The sequence below is a fragment of the Nannobrachium achirus genome (genome assembly GCF_963921795.1).
Source record: "Nannobrachium achirus genome assembly, chromosome: 17".
Lineage (NCBI taxonomy): Eukaryota > Metazoa > Chordata > Actinopteri > Myctophiformes > Myctophidae > Nannobrachium > Nannobrachium achirus.
In genome coordinates this window covers 37,686,506-37,704,678 of record NC_137824.1, presented here as the reverse complement: position 1 = coordinate 37,704,678, position 18,173 = coordinate 37,686,506, and the positions used below count along the sequence as shown (strand labels likewise).

Genomic DNA, 18,173 nt, shown 5'->3' with positions numbered 1-18,173 from the left:
CCAGGAAACGATTATAGCAGATTAACATTTCACATACACATGGCAACACTATGTTAGCTTTATGTCAGGTATTTGGTTAAACTGATTTTGATGCTAAATTAACTAATTGGGGGGGCCCCAATCAGGTCACCCAGTCAGAAACCACTGTTGCATAGCTCTCCTATGGGAAGTAGCCATAGATGTCCAGCAGGGAGAAGCATTGTACAATATTTTAGAGGCAATTCCAACAGTGAAGCCTGCACGAGAAAATTGTGCAAGATCTGTAATGGTGCTATAGAGCTTTAAATGTTGATTTAAACATAACTGAGAGCAGCTGTGGTTTAACTTTTTAAAACTTTACTTTTTTTTAGCAGCATATTGGTTTGCCAATAACGTCTTGTTTAATTTGTTGAAGGAGACATACTTGATGGATGATGTACGAATCAGGTAAATTCTGCTGAACTAAGCACAGGTGGTGCATGGTTGATAAAACATTGTTTTCATTATTAATGTAGATCGAAGTTTGTCCCAGACTGTCACACCCCAGATTGTCCAACAGTGTAATAATCTAATATGTAGCTACAGTGGCAGGGAGAGGCAGCCTGCGTTTTTCTTTTCCTCTTCTGGGTGGCAGATCTTCAAAATATGTAGGCATATTAACTCCAACATTAACTTAGTGTTCAACCGTTTTATATCATGCATAAAATTAGGCTATTATATACACCCAATCAATCATGTGTTAAAGAATTATAGCCAAGCATGGCTAATAATCACCAGTCCAGATTTGATTAAGGATGATCTTTATTTGTTTTGTGTTCAGTGGTGTAAAGTAACTAAGTAGCCTACATTTAGTCAAGTAGCCTACTGTAGCCTACTTAAGTACAGTTTTGAGGTATTTTTATTTGTATTTTACTGGAGTATTTCCAATTTTCAATACTTTTACTTCTACTCCACTACATCTCTGAAGAAAATATTGTACTTTTATTCCACTATACCATGATACTTTTACTTGAGTACATTTTACACCATCTGCTACAATAAAATAAAGATTCATAATACATCTACAAGGGGACCAATCATAGCATAGCCGCCCCTCCGGGCTATGGGATACTGAGTTTGCATTGAGAACTTTTCGCCTGGTAAAAAAAATGTTAGACACCTTTGGTTTTTATAGATCCTATTACATACGGCCGTCTTTGATATTCAACTCACCTAGTGTGCTCAGCTAATCTGGTGTTGGAACTTTGATAAACATATTTTAAAATATGACAATTAGTAGGCTACAAACGAAATAAATGTGAAATTAAGGAGGAAGTGCTGACTTTAAATGCAGGGGAAAAATAAGTTACCACATACATTACAAAACCTTCAATGCTTCTGCGCGAACTTGAACTGAATGGCGGGTCATGTTAACTTTGGTACAGCCGATGTTACACTTCTTTAGAAACATTGTTTTTAGACGCTTTAATACATAAAACATAAAAATGGTGGAAGGTCCGGGATGCACGTTAAACGGAGAGAAGATTCGTTCAAAGGTCCAGAAGGGACAGACAGTGAAGGAGCTCCGAGGCACTTTGACAACCAAGTCTCAGCAGCAGGTATTTGGAATCATGTTATGTTGACTTATGTAATGTATCTTATGTAGCCTACTATATAATGCAGTGTTGGAAAAAGTAGGCTACTCACATTTGAGTAAAAATATCACAGCAATACAGAAATACTCTGTTACAAGTAAAAGTAACAGAATTCAAAATATAGGCTACTTGAGTTGAGTAAATGTATGAAAGTGTTGGCATCAAAATGCACCAAAAGTAAAAGTACAAAATGTTTGAAAATAGCAGATATACAAGCTCACAACGCGTCGCATCGCAAATAGCCAAGGTATAGCCTAAAATAGAGCTGTGGTTTATGTATGTTTTATAATATTCTAATTTATATCTGCAAAGTCATTAGACTAACTAAAGTTTTCAAATAAATGTAGTGGAGTAAAAGTACGATACTTGGTCAGAGTATTGGAAATTGGAAATACTCAAGTACAAATGACTATATTGTTACAAGTAAAAGTCACAAATTAAAAATGTACTTGAGTAAAAGTACAAAAGTGCTGGCATCAAAATGTACTTAAAAAGTAGGAGGTGCACTTATTGGGCCCCTCATTGAATCCTCGTATCGCAATGCCCAAATTGACTTAAAGTTAAAGCTCCAAACAGCCCAGAACAAACTGATTAGGGTCCTGCTTGGCCTTCCTAGTACAGCATCTTGCAGTGGGCCTGGTTTACAAGATACACTACACCTCCAAGATACCCATGTACCTGACAAATTACTTGACATCAAGGATGTCCACAATCACAACACCAGAGGCAGCTCCACTAATCCCAGATTTAACTCCAAAAAGGCTCTAATTCGTTCTCCTGCTTATATGCCCTATCGCTGGCCTCAAAGGAGTGTAAATCCCTAACTTCCTTCAAAATCGGTCTGAAATGTCACCTACAGACGGCTGCTATTCAAAACTCGTAATAAACTAAGCCCATTCCTACCTCCCCTTTTCCTTTGTAAATATCTCCTATTTCACTTTATATTATTTCTTTTTATGACAGATTTTTTTATTTTCTCCCCTTTTGTTACTGACAATTCCCTATACAAAGTACTGTGTTCTATCCGTCTGTCTTTCAATCTTATATGAGATACATAAGTGGTTCCTGTGTAAATAAGCCGAAAAGCTTACTAGGATCTCGTTTTAGTTGACCTTGTACCAGTGATTTGTACTGTCATGAAACTGTGCTTTTTCCAAATTGCAAACTTCTAATAAATTCTTCAATCAATCAATCAATCAATCAAAGAAAGTACTCATTATGCAGAATGTCCCATTTGAAGTTTTTAAATGTATAAAAATATTTTGAAAATAGCAGGTCTACAAAGCTCACGAGTCACAATGTATCGCGATGTGATGCATTGTGAGCTTGTAGATCTGCTAGTTTCAAATGGCTGATAGGGTTGAAGTGGTTAATGCATGTTTTTTGAATAATAATAAAAATCTACAAAGTAACTAGTTACTAAAAGTTTTCAAATGATAGTAGTGGTGTAAAAGTACAATATTTGCCGCAGCCTCTAAGATTGTAGTGAAATAGAAGTAAAATAATTCGTAAATTGTAAATACACAAGTAAAAGTACATACCTCAAAATTGTCATTAAGTACAGTACTTGAATACACTTAGTTACTTTACACACTGACGTAATATATCAGGGATCGGCAACCTTTTAGAGATGAAGTGCCATGTTTACATTTTTTTTTATTCTTTTGAGTCCATTGGCTATACATAACCTTTATATATTTTTTTCTTTAGAAATGTTTTCTTTCACATCAGGATCATTAGCCTCAGAGCAATAATAACCCACCTAACTCCCAGACTCCCTCCCCAGTCAGAGTTCAGAGTTTGAATGAATGTAGAATTATGTGCACTTTTGCAGGATCTCATTTTTATATACTGTACAGTTGATGTGAGGAGTCTTAATTTATCTGACTCAATATTTGACTGAATATTTAATTTGAGAAGAAAAAACCTCTCTTGTGCCAGTGTGCCAATCATCACCCTCCCCTGTGCCAATGTTGGCACTCGTGCCTGAGGTTGCCTACCACTGAAATATATAGTGTAATTAATGTCATGTTCTGTTGGCTGATGACCAACATTGTTTGTGTTTCCACAGAGCTTCCATGTGTTGGTTGGTTCTCAGTACAGCGGTGTTGAAACTTTAGGAAAGGAGCTTTTCATGTATTTTGGCCAGAGAGCTCTAAGGTAACTTGTGTACTTTCAACTGTTGTGCATTTTTGTTCAGTTTGTTAATTTACAAGTGTGGTGCTGCTTGTTAAAATATGTGCTACGGTGTAGCACGATGTGCTACAACAACAACAACGCAATTCAAAGTGCTTTACACAACAAACAACTGTGTAACAGTGCTGCAGGAACACACTTCAGTTCAGTCCTGTTTAAAAACAAATAATAACTAGAGAAAGATGCAGTTCTGGGAAAAGATTTTCAGACCAAATACAAACAATGGTGTCTTGCCTTGCCTATATGGCAACCACACTAATCCGATGTTCTACAAACTCACACTGCGTACAACAACGGCAAAACACTTTACTACAGGATATGAATAATACCTTTTTATAGTTATACCTACAGGTACATCTATTTTATTAATAATAATTCTATTATTTCATTGTCATTGTGTTTTCATGTGAACATAAATAATAGCCCACTCTGTACCAAGACTAATTCCTTGTATGTGTGAACAATGAACAACAGTTCTGTTGTCTCTGCCTCTATATAACTCTCTCTCTCTCTCTCTCCCTCTATCTCTTTCTACACATGTTCCTGTGATTCAGAGTGCACTTCGGGATGAATGGATCGATGCGTATAAATCCCGCAGAGAGGAAAGATGGTAAAAGCTCTCCTCCGGCGCTGGTGGTCCACTTGACTAACGATGTCATCTGCTTCTTTGACAGCACTGTGGAAATCAGGTAACGGGGCCACCAGTCTGGGCTAGGTAGAAATGACACATGAAGGGTGCGGTGGGGGGCGAGGTGAGGTCTCATTCAATCGCTCAACACTGCACGAGTCCTACATCAGACTGGGACTTTAACCCATTTTGGGCCTAGAATTATTTGATGCTTTAATTATTGAAAAATAGCAGATACAGGTTCACAGCGCAGCACTTGTAGATCTGGTATTTTTGTAACTCAAATCTCTGCTTCTGGGGGGTCCCTGGAACAACATGTTTCGAGATGGGGGTCTGCGGCCAAATAAATAACATTTTGGGGGTCCTTCACATGAAAAAGTTTGAGAACCACTGATTTAGAGGAAGGATTTAGAAGTCTGGTCAAAGATCGGGTCATTGGGTCAAAGATATTCAAAGACTTGCACACATTTTCACGATTTAAAAAAAATAACAGATCTACAAGCTCGCAGCGCGGCATGTGAGCTTGTATATCTGCTATTTTTCAATAGTTGAAGCATTAAATAATGGTTAAAGTGGTTAAAATCTAACACGACTCGGGCACGCTCCAGGTCTTTGAGCGTTAAAAGCCGTCGAGAGTGTTGGGGGCTTAACTGTTGCGTTTCTGACAGTAGATTTAGCTTTCTGATCCCTGTTTGGTTACAAGAGCAGATGGCACCCTCTCACTGTGTTACTTCATAATCAAATACAGTCTGTCTCCCTCTCAACTTTCCTACTCGGTCTCTTCCTCTCAGCCTCCAGCTGTCTGTCTCTACTCTCTACTACCCTGTCCGTCTCCCTCTTAGCCTGGCATGACCAGACTAATAGCACTGCGTAAATATCAGTCTGGAACTGTGCTGTGTTCTACCTGATACGGGGGTCTACACGCCGTATGCTGTGGAAAAGGAAAAAAAGAGAAATAGCATCTGCCTTCGTGAACCTTTCAAAAGTAGCATATCTGATAGTCATTATGCACTCACTGGCGTATGCGCTGACCACAGGAATGGTCGCGAATCGTAGATTATAGTATGCCCTCAAAACAATTCTAGAACACACCACTGGTCTGGAATTTCTGGAAAAAAAAAACATCTGGTGATAAACCCGGCCCATATTTGCAAACTGGTAAATGGTAAACGGTGCATTCCTGGTGATGCCACTGGATGTCAGAAGAGTTTGGTATAGAAGAGCGTTCTTGGTAATGTCTTCATTAACATCCAATGAGGCCAGCAGCGCACACCTTGTGGCACGCTCTGCTTACGCACAAGTAGGCCATGTGTGGCCTTCTTGTCCGTGAGGCGCAAGTTGGCACCTCGACGGAGTGCAGTTGTAGAATATCATTCAATAAACAAACAATACACTTTTAAGTGAAGAGTATAAATTAGGTATCTGTCTGCATCTTCTAATCTAAACTGGTGGTCCCGGCAGGCTGGCGGAGGACTGCGGGCAGAGGGTGAGGTCCATGGAGAGTCTGGACGTGTGCTCCTCCAAGTTCAGTGTCTTCCGCGCGGCGGAGGCCGTGAGGAGCCAGCGTGGCAGGATGCTCTGCGATGTCCTCCTCGACCAGTCCGTGCTGCCGGGAGTGGGCAACATTATTAAGAACGAGGCCCTGTTTGACTGCGGCCTCCACCCAGCCGTGAAGGTACAAGCCAGTGTGATGGATGGTGTTTAGTCGGAGGAACAGAAAAATAACAAGGAAATTCCAAGGTGCCTTCCCTGTAGAGGACCCCCCCCCACCACGTCTTGTTTTAGTGGCTAATGTGTTGCATCAGTTTGAGTGTATGTCTGTGTAAAATACAGGTCCTCTAGCCTTTGGAGTTCCCTCCCTGATGAGCTTGTCATTTGAAATGTGCTGTAAATGTAAATTGACTTCGACTTACTCAAGCATCGTCAGTAATGCTTCAGTAGCAACCAGTAATCTTCTACAGTAGATAAAAGATGAGCTGTTATAAAACATGTTTTATTTATGCTTATATTATTATCTTATTTCTAATTTATGCCATTTATCATCTTTATTTGTTTGTGTACTTCATCATTGTTTTGTGTTACTTTTAATGTATTTTGTAACTGAAGACTTTCCAGTTACTTAACTGGAAATTGTTAACTGTATATTACACACTTCACAGGCTGACCATCTGACAGACGAACAGGTTCGCTACCTGGTGAAGATGACAAGAGATTTCACCCTTCTGTTTTATAAGGTTGGACATTTTCTGTTCGCATATATCTGTGTTATTCAGCCCAAACTTTATTATATTTACGTACTTATTGAGACTGGCAGTAGGAAAGCTGAGAGGGGGACAGCGTAGGAGAGACAGACTGTAGGAAAGCTGAGCGGGAGACTGTGTAAGAGAGACAGGCAATTGGAAAGCTGAAATGGAAACGTTGAAGGAGACAGACATTAGGAAAATCGGAGAGGGAGATGGTGTAGAAAAGAAGGAGAACTGAGAGGGAGTGTAGGACAGACTAGGAAAGCTGCTACATTTTATTTTTGGGCAGTTTAATTCCATCTTTTGTTTTGACCGCTGGGTAAACAGCAATTTAAATTTGTCCGTTTGGTTTCAGATAACGTTTGTACTTTATTAGTTATAGTCTAAATCAATCACATAGATTCATCCTCAAAATAATGCATATTTTAACCAATTATGGAACTACTATAACTATAGCTACTAGGGGTGTAACGAATAACGATATAGTAACTGCATCCAAATATCGTTTTTAACTTAAAAAAATGAAGTATATCGAAATGAAAACAGCTAAAATCGAATCGAATCGCTTAATTCTTTTCTCGAATCGGCAGTGCAAAGAATCGATTGTATTGATACTACCTACTTGTGCATTGTATTTACTGTAGTATTTTTAAGAAGAACAATGAAAAGGAGGGGTTCAATTACTTTTCCTTTCCATATAGCTACTCTGGTCTATCAATAAATGTGTGTAATCTCTGTGTTCATGTCAAGGTACGGTTTGTCAATATACAATGTCCATGTATTTGGCTGATAATCACTGTGTTCACTTATTTATATCCATAATACATGTTTCCCTTAAAAACATGCACTATCCACACCTTTCACACAGATTTAATTTCTTTGCTAAATAGTTACTATATCGATTTTAAATCATTGAATCGAATAGTATCGTATCACCATGAATGAACCAAAATTGTCCATGTATCGTATCGCCAACTATGTATCGTGATATGTATCGAATCGCTATTAAAACGTATCGTTACACCCCTAATAGCTACTGTAGCTGCAGTGCTATTTCTGTCTCCAGAATGCAGACCTAGGTAAAGAAAGTTTGTATTAAACATGTAGTTTGTTGCTCTTAACTTTGTCCTCTCTTCCTGCCTCCATCAGTGTCGTAAGTCGGGCGCTCCTCTGTACAAGCATTACAGAGTTTACAAAAGGCCTCGTTGTGGACGCTGCTCAGCGACCGTCACCGCCTGTCGTCTTGGAGACAACAGCAGGATGACCTACTTCTGTTCCCGCTGTCAGAGCGATGACCCCAGTGACGTTGACATCAGGTACACCTGGAAACTAGGGGTGCAACAGTTAATATAACTGATCAATTTGATCAATCAAATGTAATCGGTTTTGATAAAATGATCAATTTGGGGAGGAAATTTAGACATTTCTTCTTCAAGATTTTTGTTCAAAATAAAATAAAACAAATAACGGGTATCATATTTATTCAATACCCACTTAATACCTCCAACTTAACATTCTAGACATTTTAATGCTGTTATCCACAATGACTTAAACAAGTAAAACTATAGAATAAACAGTTCACAGATTCACCACAAGCTACAATGATTGAGGAGTACAAGCCTGGGGCTGGTTGCAGCGGCTGGACGTACACGTTCAATTTATATCTGTGGCGTTTCTCATCTAAAGGCCACGTTAAATGGAGAGAGAATTTATTGAGTTTTTATCTTTTGGGGCTGAATCGTTTAAATAATATCATCACCACAGCTGAAGCATGTGAGGGATAAAATAAGATGAATAACTAGCACAGGCAAGGGCGGAGAAGTTGGGTCTGGAGACACAAACTGTCTCTAGAAAATAAATCCACCTAGTCAACTTGGTGTGTCATGCATGTTATAAGGGGAATCTTATGGCAATTTTATATTCTGTTGTACAATGGCATCTCGGACCAAAAATAGAAGATTTGCAAAATTAGTGTGAGCTAAAATAGCAGATGTATGAGCTTATAGATCCGCTATATTAGGTTCCTGATGCCGTCGTACGACAAAGGCTTTAGGCATAATTTGTGGAGGAAATATTATTTCCTACACGCAATATGGCAAGAGAGTCACATTCTCCTATTTCCCACCTCAACTTTGTGACAGAATAGTAATGAGTGGAAATGAATGTGCATATTAGAGGCAGTGTGTGGCAGACATGGTGTGAGCTCAGAGCCTGCTGGGTTGTGTTTGAGCAGAGCTTTGTGAAGCGTTAGCGCTTAAAGCCCCTACAAGGCGTCGCACAGCTGAGAAGACAATCTGTGAAGGGGATGTTTTCTTTTTTTCCCCCCAGCTTTAATTTTATTTCTTTTCAGCATTTGATCTGCTCCATGTCTGCTGACCTTTTCAGCTTTTGAGTTCTTGTCAAACATTGTCTAGCATTGTGTCAGATGCAAACATGAAGGTGCTGCATTCTCAGATTTCTCTCCTCCACTTTGAATGCGCTTGTCTTCAGTAAACATTCTATTTTCTTCCCGTGCCCTTCATCTCTTTACAGAGCACAGCTTTAGGTATTTCTTTGTTTATTTATTTGGGTTATATTCCATTCGGTTTGTTAGAAATAGAATGCAACATTTTATTGGCAAGCTGTTTGCCAATGTGAATAACAGTGATCTGGAAGTTGATGTTGCATCATACACATTTATTCAAGTAGTCATGTCATCAAAGTAATGTTCAACAAATGGAAGAGGGGTTTGAGTACGTAACACAATGGCTGAATTTTATGTCGGAAGAGATGGCAACAATCTAGATCTCGACAAAAGTATAATGGATTTGATGGGAGAGATCAGGGAACCGAAAAGACAAAACATCGATGAGGAATGGCCTCTTGGGATATCGAGTTGCAGACTTGGCATAAACTACATCATTATCAGCGAGCTGGAGACGAGACACCATGCGAGGCCTACTGCAGCTGCAAGTGTGCAGCCTCAACTACACTCCCTTACATGTTAACACTTCCTTTATTTTATCAATAGTATTACTCAAGGGGGACATATTTGTCCATGTGTGGTCCAATAAACAATCGTACTTAACCAAGCATAATTAAAGCGTCATTCCCACCGGGCACGATAACTGGAAAGATAACTACATCGTTCACCATTGTATTTTATTGTCAGTGTGAACACTGCCATCCACTTGACTGGAGAACAATTTTTAAAACTATGCTTTTAATAGTTATAGTGCCCTTTAAAAACATAATTCTTAATACCCAAGATTGACTTTATATGAGAAAACTACATTTTACTTATGAGCACCTGCATTCCACATGGCTGGACCACACATTTATTATAAATAAGTTAAAAAAAGATGGATGGACAAACTTTGTTTACAGAGATGAGAATAGGGGCGTGTTTCTCTCAGGATATGGGACCAGGTACAGCTGCCTGAAAACCTTTTATTTCAACTCCCTTTTTATTCCAGCTTCTGGAAAGGCCTTGTTTCTCTTAGGAAATGGGCTCTGGTACAGCTGAGCTGCAGGAATACCTATTTTATTTAATCTCTTTTCTATTTCAGTTTCTGGAAGGGGCCTTGTTTCTCTCAGGACATGGGCCCAGATACAGCTGAGCTGCCTGAAAACCTTTTATTTCGACTCCTTTCTATTTTAGTTTCCCTACCCCAATGCCTGCGAAACATTGTAAGAACAGAAATGAAGCAAGTGTAACGTTGCTCACCATGATCAGCACAGAGCTGGGTAGGACTGGTTGATTGACAGTACAGGAAGTGATTCAATGTTCACTTCATCGCCACAGAAAACCACAAAAGATGGGGTGGGATTTGTTTTGGTATAACTCAGTGTTGGTGTACTGATGTGAACGTGATGTTACAAACTTGTTCTCCTGACCTAGGCTGGAATATTTCTTTATTGACTGTAAGCTGTTTTATTCCCCCTGTGAATTAACTTCCTTTTTATATTGGTTAGGGTTTACATCCCCCTGTAAGCTGACATCAAACCAAAATATACAGTAGGAGCAGTGGAGAGAAGCAACCTGAATTGGATCGATAGATACTTCATTGATCCCCAAGGAAATTTGAGTCATGGTGACTGACTGACATTGCAATCCTTAGAGCTTCACACTCACTAGTGAATCAAAAAGTAGAAAAAAAGGAGTACCAGAATGGGGGCTTGGCAACGGGGGCTTTGATCACTGAAGGATCAAAACATGAAGTGCCTTTTGGACTTGGGGTGATGCTGGCAGGGGTGTCGCACCAAATTCTGGGCCCTGGGTACAAGGATTCACTCACATTTTGTGCTTTAACTATTGAGAAATAGCTGTGAGCTTGTAGATCTGTTATTTTTGAAAAATGGTGAAAATGTGTGTAAGTCTTTGAATATTTCAATCCTTCTAAGGTTTTTTGAAAAACCTATGTTTCTATGTCAGTGGTGCTCAAACCTTTTCATGTGAAGGACCCCCAAAATTATATGTATTTGGCCACGGACCTCCATCTCAAAATATTTAGTTCCAGGGACCCCCCCAGAAGCTAAATTTGAGTTACAAATGTTCGCTTAAAAAATACATTCAAAGATTTGCACATATTTTCACAACTTTTCAAAAATAGCAGATATACAAGATGGCAGCACGCTGTGAGCTTGTATATCTGCTATTTGCCAGACCCAGGGGGTCGGCCTACAAAAGGCTTTGTCGGTCTGTCGGTCGGTCGGTCCCTCTTTTCCTCAGTGTGCCTGTGTTTGCCTCTGACTGCTCATCTGCCCCTCCCTTCCCTTGCTCGGCTGATTGCCTTGAGTGCCGTCACCTGTACAGGACCAGCTGAGTTGAGTTGGCTGACGAGCTGCTGACACTATAAATTCCTCAGCCCATCTACAAGCTCAGAAACATTTCCAGCTGCTCAGCCTATACAATCCTGTGTGTTCATGTGTTAGTTCAGTGCCATACTAGTGAAAACAGCCGATCTACAAGCTCTTGCTATTAAGTGTTGAAAATGTTCCGCCCCAACTCTGTCAGAGTTCCCCTTAAATTTGTTAACAATACAGGCTCTCCTGATGAGCGCAACCTTTGTTTCGTCAATAGCCCTGTGCAGGCTCTAATGGCTTTCACATCCACTAAGGAATACTTCCTTAAGTTGCATGATTCAGATCTGGTAAACAAGCCTGTCACTAATGAATTTAAAAGAGTCCTTCAGACTACAGGGGGGGGGGGACTAAGATTGATCCACCCCCCCCCCCCCCTTCCTTGCATTCTGATTTTCATTGCGGGTCTGGCAGAACCAGGTGACCAGGTCTAGTTTTCAATAGCTAAAGTAATTAAAGCCCCTCCACCTTGGGCCCTAGTAACTAGTAAGTCCCCCCCCCCCCCTTATGACACTGGATTCTGGATGAAAGGCTGATTTGGGGATCAGTTGGAATCATTCCCTAGGGAGCCTGAAAGTTCTCTGCAAGTTAGTTTCATCATAGGGCACGTTCTCACCCAAAGTCCGCTTAAAAGGTCCGGATCAGGGACCAAATGTTTACATTGTTGCATTTTGAATTTGGTCCGGTTAGCGTTCACACGGGACTTTTGTTAAAAGAACCAAATATGTAAACAACTGACACGTGGTCATACAGGCGGCTGTTGATCTATTGACAGAATAGGCTATTCCTATGGAAAATTACTTCACTGCCTATTCCAATTAATTTTGTGTTATTAATCACAGCCGCTTCCTATATCTCTTTTTTTAAAAGAAGCGAAACCCGCATTTCAGGCAGTAATTAGCGATGGATGGGTGGAGGAATCTCTCTCTCTTTCTCTCTCTATCTCTCTCTCTCTCTCTCAAAACATAGCCTGTATAAAGCCTTCTCCTTGATTCATTTAACAATAAATAGCGCAAGAACGCGAGAACATAATATAAGCATCCCCGTTTCCACATCAAATCTCTCTCTGTCTGTCTCTTTCTTTCTTTACAAGCAAGTGAAGCAACGGGTCCGTAATGATATTTCCTATCCTTATCAGGTTGGAAATGTGAAGCTAAATGAATAAATAACCTAAATAAAAACAATAAAATAATGTATAATCCCAAATGTTGAATCTATATATGAGCCATAACTTTATATGCGGTGGCGCATGCTTAAAAAGAACATATTAATGTAACGGGATGCTAACCCACATCTCTCCTCATTTAGCCATGAAACATAACAGCCGTGCATCAGACACTCGGACAGTGTTGTAAGCTTTTAAATCCGTTATTTTTGTGCACCGCACCCGATGACATGGACATATATGCCGTCCCAGCAACACGTGAAGAGTTTGACTCGTGCACGCCCGTCCTCAGGGAACAGCGAGAGAGCGAAAAGAGAGCGAAAATCCTAATGCCTCGAAAGAAAAGCCAAGTTTGACTTTATTTTGTGTTGTGGTCGTTTGGATGGAGGTTGTGCGCGCAGCGCGCCCGCCGCGCCGCCTCCTCCTCCTGTGTTATACACAAGATGGTGACCTTACTTTTATTTGTGACTGTATTTGTGTCAAAACAAACAATGATCACCGTGTTCGGAGAGCGACCCCTGGAGTCACCGCACACGATGGGTCACCAGTTTCCATGTAACCTCGCAGTTTCTATGTAGCTAACAAGACACCGCAGCGCTTGCTCACAGGGAGAGGAGATGATACAATTATTAACGTGTAGCCTACTGCAGGTCATGAAGACATATCAGCGGTCGGGTCATATCAATAATGATTCCCGTAAGAAATTCATGCTTTTAGAACTAATTATTAATCCAGCTTCACAACTGCAGTTAACAAAGATTGATGAGTGTAGTCTCTTGTAGCCGAAGTTACAATTGCTTCACGAGTAGTCGTTTATTATTTTTTCCATATTGTTTTTCAATGAACAACACACAATGCAGAATGTAGTAGGCTGATCAGACATACGTTTGGTCCTCTATAAAGTCCGGCTCCGTTCACACCAGCAGAGGACCGGACCATGGTCCGTTTGGAAGGGGACCGAGTCCTGCCTTTTCAAGAGGACCATGGTCCGGACCAAACAAAGGGACCATGGTCCCTTTGCACGTTCACACCAGCGGACCAAAGGAGAAAGAGGACCATGGTCCCTTTTAAGCGGACCAAATAACCCTGGTGTGAACGCCCCCATAATCTATCTAATCGATTTTTAAATATTCTGTGTGCAAGTGAAAAATTTGTAGTTCCTGGTTTCCAGAAAGTGGCATAACCCTTTCCTTTTCTCGTTCAGTTTCCCAGAGCATTGTTCGATTGGCTCGGCAACAGATTTGAACTGGAAACGTACTGTATGAAGGTGTCATGCGTTTCCTGTTCTACTCCACAGAGTCATTGAAATTCAGTTCATCAGTTTCTTCACCATGGCTGTGGGGCTCACAAACAAGCCCCCTGCCCCCACTGATTCCCCTTAGACTACCACCACAATCCTGACTGCAATTCTCAACCTTTTTCATTTCAATGACTCCCATTTTGATGATGTACATCCACCTTTGATACCCTGCTCTCCCCTGAGCTCAGCATCTGTTTTGAATTGTTTACAATGGGGGCATTTTTGGAAACCCCAGCCAGCAGCGTGATGAGGTGCTGAGCATTAATTTTGCGTTCGCTCATGAGTGCCGTTTGTCTTTGCTTGCTGAGAGTTTAAATATTTTCAACCCGCGTGTTTGGGAAAAACTCTCTGGCGTTTTCAGCTGGGAAAAAAACAGGCACGGTCCCTCTGAATTAGTGGACACGGCCCCTAATGCATGAATGACAGAGATAAATTCCTTGTGTGTGCAAACATACCTGGCAAATTAAAATACTTTTCTAGTGTTAATAGTAGCCACTGACATTGAATTAACTACCATAATGGGGAATCACTAGGTTGTGTTAATTAGCCACATGGGCACGGTCATTGGCCAATGCCACTGATCTAAAAGAAAACCAGATATTTGTTAATTGGTTGTTTGGCTGCAGCACCTAGGCTAGGAGATATGCAAAGCCTTGAGTAAAGTTGGCAGCGCATGGCCTTCATAATGCACCACATACAAGGAAGGACATGCGTCTTTTTTAATCAATGCGCCTTCCAATGTTACGATACCCTGCGCTGCACTGCTGATGGTGAATATATTATGCCTAAATAGAACACTTAGTATTTATATTGGTTTATACCCATAGTTATTAGGGTTTAATAGGATTTTTAAAGCTGTCACATCCTACATTGAACAAGCACATGAGCATGAAGACACAACATTTGGCAAAATACAGATGCAGGCATAAGCCTATTACTCGCCATATGACCAGGAGAATTATGTGAGCATGCTGGTCTCCCTGGCTTTGTTTTCCGACCCCAATACAAATTTACTCCCTCTTACCTTTTCTATCCTTTTCTATATGCTGAAAGTGGCAGCACCTTTAAGGTGTTTGAAACTATTTACAAGCGTGTACCCAACCCTGATTTTACATGGTATACTGTAATTATGTAAATTCCTCCTCAGCTTATTACTAGTGACTATTGTTATTCAGTGTTGTCATCTTCCTTTTTTTCCAGCAAGCTCCCAGCCAGGAACAGCCTGATTGGGTGGGTCCGCAAAGAAGGAAACGATGACCTTGTGGCAAAGGAGGAGTCAGAGGAGTGGGCGTGTCAGCTCTGCACACTGATCAACCAATCCACAGCCGGGGCCTGTGAAGCCTGCTTAACACCTAGACCTGAGAGTAAGTCAAATGTTCCCATCCCATTTATTGTATGTTGCATGTACTGTATACTGTAGTGGCACTTGAACCATGACATTTAAACTGGTGAATCATTGAGCTGCAGCTTTGCAGCGAGGTGCAGTCACTAATTGACGTTACATGGGCTGCACAATAAACTGGGTAGTGGTATATTTTGCAGTACCACTTTACCCTGTAAAGCAGGTGCCAAGGACCCCTTAGCTGAGAGAGAGATGAAGCAGGGACCCCCACTACATATCATATAAAATTGTGTTGCAGATGTTCGATTTCTTATACAGCTTAGACTTTGACAGCACAGTCAACAATCATCTGTGTAGGTTGGATTAATGTGTATCTTCAGACATTTAACCACTTGATCTGTCAATACCTACTAGTATGCTCTTTTCCCTCTACACCAATCCTCTGTGCCAAAAAATAGCTGATCTACAAGCTCACAGCGCCTCGTGCTGCGAGGCGTTGTGAGCTTCTAGATCTGCTATTTTTTAGCTAATGATCCACTAGAATAGGAATGCTAGGGTTCCAGTGATTAATGTAAAAAACTTGATCCTATCACAAAAAGATTTGGCGGCCCCCTGTAGTAACTCTGAGGACCCCCTAGGGGTCCTGGACCCCCTGTTGAAGACCTCTGCTGTAAAGTATTATTGACTATATTGATAATATTTGAAAGTTTTCATTTACAATAACCACTGGTTATATTAGATTCATGAAGCAGTACTGTAGTACTAAAACACCCTAAGATTATCAAGATTATCAATTGTTTGACAATATTTGAGGATGGCGTTACCATTTTTCTTCCATATGCTTACAATCTATATATTTATTGCAATATATTGTATTTATTAGTTTTTTTACATTGTACAGTACAGCTTTATGTTGATTTGTCTATCATAACATTCATACTGTAGGTGTCACATGAGGTATCATTCTTTGTCAGGGGTAATATTTAGTCACTGCATTCTGTATTCCTATTGTCATGCATCCTGCCCATTAAGCAATGGTCTTCTTGTGTGACTCCAATTTAGCGCTTTAATGCATTTTTACTAGAAAATGTGTTGTTGCCTCCATAGTTGTATTATATACCTAGGCAAATTTTACCGCATTTTGGATGAGTGTGCATCATCAGCACAACAGATAGTGTGGCATGTTTTATTTAACTGCGCAACAGCAGCTTGCTGCTTACGGCAGGAATTTTATGGCAAGCCTAGCCTAACCATTTAAACGTAACAACAACAACTTGCATTTTTATGAGACAAGTCGATGCATTATTGTAAAAGTGGGGCGTGCTGCTGAACGTGTGTCTCGCTGTGGCTCCCTCATCCACAGTCCCTAAAGGAGACATTAGCTCCGAATCGCTGGCCTTCGCCACAGACTTGATTAAATACCCCTGCACTGCCTTCACCAAACCACCAGAGGAGCGCAAAGTCAACTGGAGGTCGGTGTTCGGGACCACCACCCTGCTTTTCTCTGACTTCAGCGAGACGCAGAGGCCTGCGAGCTCGGTTTCTCGCTCCCCAGCCGCCGGCCATTTGAATTCCTCAGCGGCGGAGAAGGAGGGTGGTTTGTATAAATACAGTGGCTGCCAAGGGACAACAAGCCCCAATTATGCCTCTGGTGGCAGGCAGAAGCAAAGCATGGACGTGTCCAACGGGGAATCACTGGCCTCCTACAGTCACCCTTCCAAGAAAATGAGAATTGATCACAGTCCCTCTCCCAGTAACAAAGCTAGAAATGGAACCCCCAACTCAGGGTGAGTAGTAGATCCCTCACTTGGTTGTTCATGAATAAAAGTTTATAATGAGAGAAGTTTTTGCAACTTAAAGGGGGGGGTAAGGATAAGTGGGATGAGAAAGAATCTGCCTGTGGAATTTTTAATGTGCAGAAGCATTGTTAGTGAAGGTTCAGATTGATGAATAGCTGCAGTAGGAGAGTGCTCGGGTCATCATCCACCACACGCATTTAAAAAACACAGAAGCAATGTTTTTTCATTTGCTAACGGGCAAACGACCATATGACAGTAACGCTTGTCTTGTTGAATTTCTCATAAACTAATAACACTGTTACAATTATTTTGTTAGATCACACCAAATCCATGCACCAAACGAAGGTGACGCTACCAATCACTGCTCCAGCATCCCTTGCTGCGTGTCCCATCGTCGGCCGGCCATCCTCAGACTGGTCCATAAGGAGGGCGAGAATAAAGGGCGACAGTTTTATGCCTGTTCGCTCCCCAGAGACACAAAGTGCAACTTCTTTGAGGTAAAAAAAATTGAATGAATACTCTATACACATTTTATTTCATTTTATTTCAGACCCAAAATGTGATCATGTCTCTTGCTTTAATAATGAAAGATTCATTTGAAATGATCTGGTAATTGTCATCTTCGCTTTCCTTGTCAACAGTGGGCAGACACACATTTCCCTACGTGTCACCATGGCAAACGCTGCCTGATGAGGACGGTTCTGAAACTGGGACCCAATAACGGACGCAACTTCTACACCTGTAGCTTCAAAAAGGGAAAACAGTGTGACTTCTTCAAGTGGGCCGAGAACGGACCAGGGGTCTCCATTCTCCCTGGCTGTTAGCTCTTGCATGCAGTCCCCTGCTGCGAACCTGAATTTGGATCAAGCAGGTACTGTATGGAGAATGAGTGAATTGTTTTCAACTGAACTCAAGCCATCAAATGGGAGCGTGACCATCCATGATTGCTATGGTCTTGAAGCTACTCCTCCCTATCTGTGCTTAATTATACTCAGACTTGTATGATAAAATGATATAATAAAGTTCTGATCCCTGATTAGGTATC

General features: G+C 40.9%; 1 protein-coding gene across 1 annotated transcript; it reads left to right on the top strand.

Moving 5' to 3' along the window:
- Window positions 1-1,463: 1,463 nt before the first annotated feature.
- On the top strand, window positions 1,464-18,031 carry neil3 (nei-like DNA glycosylase 3; the record flags this gene model as incomplete). The annotated part of the gene is made up of 10 exons (XM_080746279.1): window positions 1,464-1,577; window positions 3,685-3,773; window positions 4,364-4,498; window positions 5,899-6,112; window positions 6,597-6,671; window positions 7,830-7,996; window positions 15,188-15,351; window positions 16,693-17,116; window positions 17,445-17,625; window positions 17,770-18,031. 10 exons carry the CDS (start codon window positions 1,464-1,466, stop codon window positions 17,950-17,952), a joined length of 1,746 nt encoding a protein of 581 aa, XP_080602405.1. The 3' UTR covers window positions 17,953-18,031.
- Window positions 18,032-18,173: the final 142 nt, after the last annotated feature.